This window comes from Arachis duranensis, chromosome 1 (genome assembly GCF_000817695.3).
Source record: "Arachis duranensis cultivar V14167 chromosome 1, aradu.V14167.gnm2.J7QH, whole genome shotgun sequence".
NCBI lineage: Eukaryota > Viridiplantae > Streptophyta > Magnoliopsida > Fabales > Fabaceae > Arachis > Arachis duranensis.
Window position 1 is genome coordinate 104,032,433 of NC_029772.3, and position 1,900 is coordinate 104,034,332.

The 1,900-nt window shown below is 30.7% G+C and overlaps 1 protein-coding gene across 1 annotated transcript; it reads right to left on the reverse strand.

The window, feature by feature from the left end:
* Positions 1–210: 210 nt before the first annotated feature.
* LOC107468380 (uncharacterized) lies at positions 211–946 on the reverse strand. The gene is made up of 2 exons (XM_016087667.3): positions 789–946; positions 211–720 (listed from the first exon to the last, which is right to left on the reverse strand). Exons 1-2 carry the CDS (start codon positions 912–914, stop codon positions 442–444), a joined length of 405 nt encoding a protein of 134 aa, XP_015943153.1. The 5' UTR covers positions 915–946; the 3' UTR covers positions 211–441.
* Between the last annotated feature and the right edge of the window lie 954 nt (positions 947–1,900).

Genomic DNA, 1,900 nt, shown 5'->3' on the forward strand with positions numbered 1-1,900 from the left:
ATATTCAAAAATATTTTTATCAGTCAAGATAATTCAGTTACATTTTTTTATGTTTTGTTTCTTCTTTTTTATCAGTTGTTAAACTAAGGGTATCTAGCACCAATAATAATAACACTAGTTTCCTCACAGTGAAAGTTTTTTAGAAAAGTAAATACTTGACCACAAAAATAGATGCTCTGTTCCACAAGGAACCACTAGCTAATAAAAGTATATTAGAACACATTGTCAAGTGACTATGTGTACTATTAACCAAACCACACATCATGATTATTAATTTGGTGTTAGACGGCGGATAGTAGACTCAAACTAATTAAACAACTAAACATGTTACAAGACAACAATAGTGGTGAGAGAGGTATGTATTTCTATGATAGATGTTCATGTTCAATTTGATAGATGTCTACGTTTCCTCATTATTATTTTGAACTACAAAAGATCACATTACTCAGAATTTAACTTTTCTAATTTGGGTTCAGGGTTGTGGTGATGATCATTATGATTAGTAACAAGAGGGTATTTTTGAGCATTCTTGATTATTTTTGCAAGAGCTGCTTGACCAAGATCAAGGCCACAAACATCAGCAAGTCGAACAAGGTAGAGCAGAACATCTGAAAGCTCTTCTTCTAAGTGCTCCTTATCAGCTGAACTCCAATTTGGTAATCCCTTTCCTACTTCTCCTTTCCATTGGAATATCTCTGACAGTTCTCCCACCTCTCCGACCTGTCGAAAATTAAGAGTGATGTTTTTTGAACATCTATTAATAACTAACTATATTGGTGGTTACTTACAAGAGCCAAAAGGAGATTTCTTGGACTGTGATATTGATCCCATCCTCTCACTTGAGAAAACTCAGCAAGCCTTTTGCTGAGTTCATGAAGAGAAACATCTCTTGTTGCTCTGCCAGGGTACTCCATATTCTTAGCTGTATGTATATTATTTTCTCTTCTTGTGTATGTGTTTCATAACTTGCATGTTCAATTTATAGAGGGAACTTATGGAGTGGGGGACTGTAACTTGTAAGATGCATGACATGTGCTTAACTTTTTTTTTTTTAATTAAAATGTTAGATAAATTGAATACCAAAAATATTATCTATATAAAAAAATCAACCACTCAGTCACCCCACCAATAACAAACTAAGAGAGGTTAGCATGGACTAGGGGTGGCAAGCGGAAAGCCCATCCCGCCTAATGAGACGATCCTGAAATTTTATTCTGTCTTGTCTAACAGCGGGCTGGTGGGTTAAGTCTGCCGTTAATTTTTTTATTATTATTAAATATTAAATAATATAAATTACTAAAAAAATATTAAATAATATATATAATTTCACAATCATTTTAATAAATTTATAATTTCTAAATACATAAAAAATTATAATTTTTAAATTAATAAGCATTAAAGTCTTTATAATTATAAATATGTAATAAACATAATCATAAATCAAATTTTTTGAAACAAAATAATAAAACCAACATTGTCCAAAATAAAATAAATCTTGTCCAAAATATATAATTAAACATCTACAAGTTTAGAACATTATCGATCAAACGTAAAACATAATTCAAAATACTAAATTAGAATATCTCCAAAAAAATCCTAAGTCCGATGGAAAAGTCCACCCTGTCAAAGTCTGCCAAAATCCACGGTTTAAGCGGTGTGGGTAAGGTAGACTTTTGATATATGACGGTCTCAATTTTTCAGTTCAACCCGCCTTTTTAACAGATTATGCAGACCGATCTAATAAATTTAGGCCTGTTTGCCACCCATAATATAGACTATGATCCTCCAACAAATCTTTAACTTCTTATTCATTATGCCTATATATGCATATCAATGAAGTATTGTTAAAATTAAAGTTATGTCTTTTTTATATTTTAGTAATATTTTTATTAAATAATAT

Coding starts and splice junctions, on each gene's coding strand:
- LOC107468380 (XM_016087667.3), bottom strand. CDS start 914: ATGGAGTACCCTGGCAGAGCAACAAGAGATGTTTCTCTTCATGAACTC. Junction 721..788: donor GAAATCTCCTTTTGGCTCTT/GTAAGTAACCAC, acceptor AATTTTCGACAG/GTCGGAGAGGTGGGAGAACT.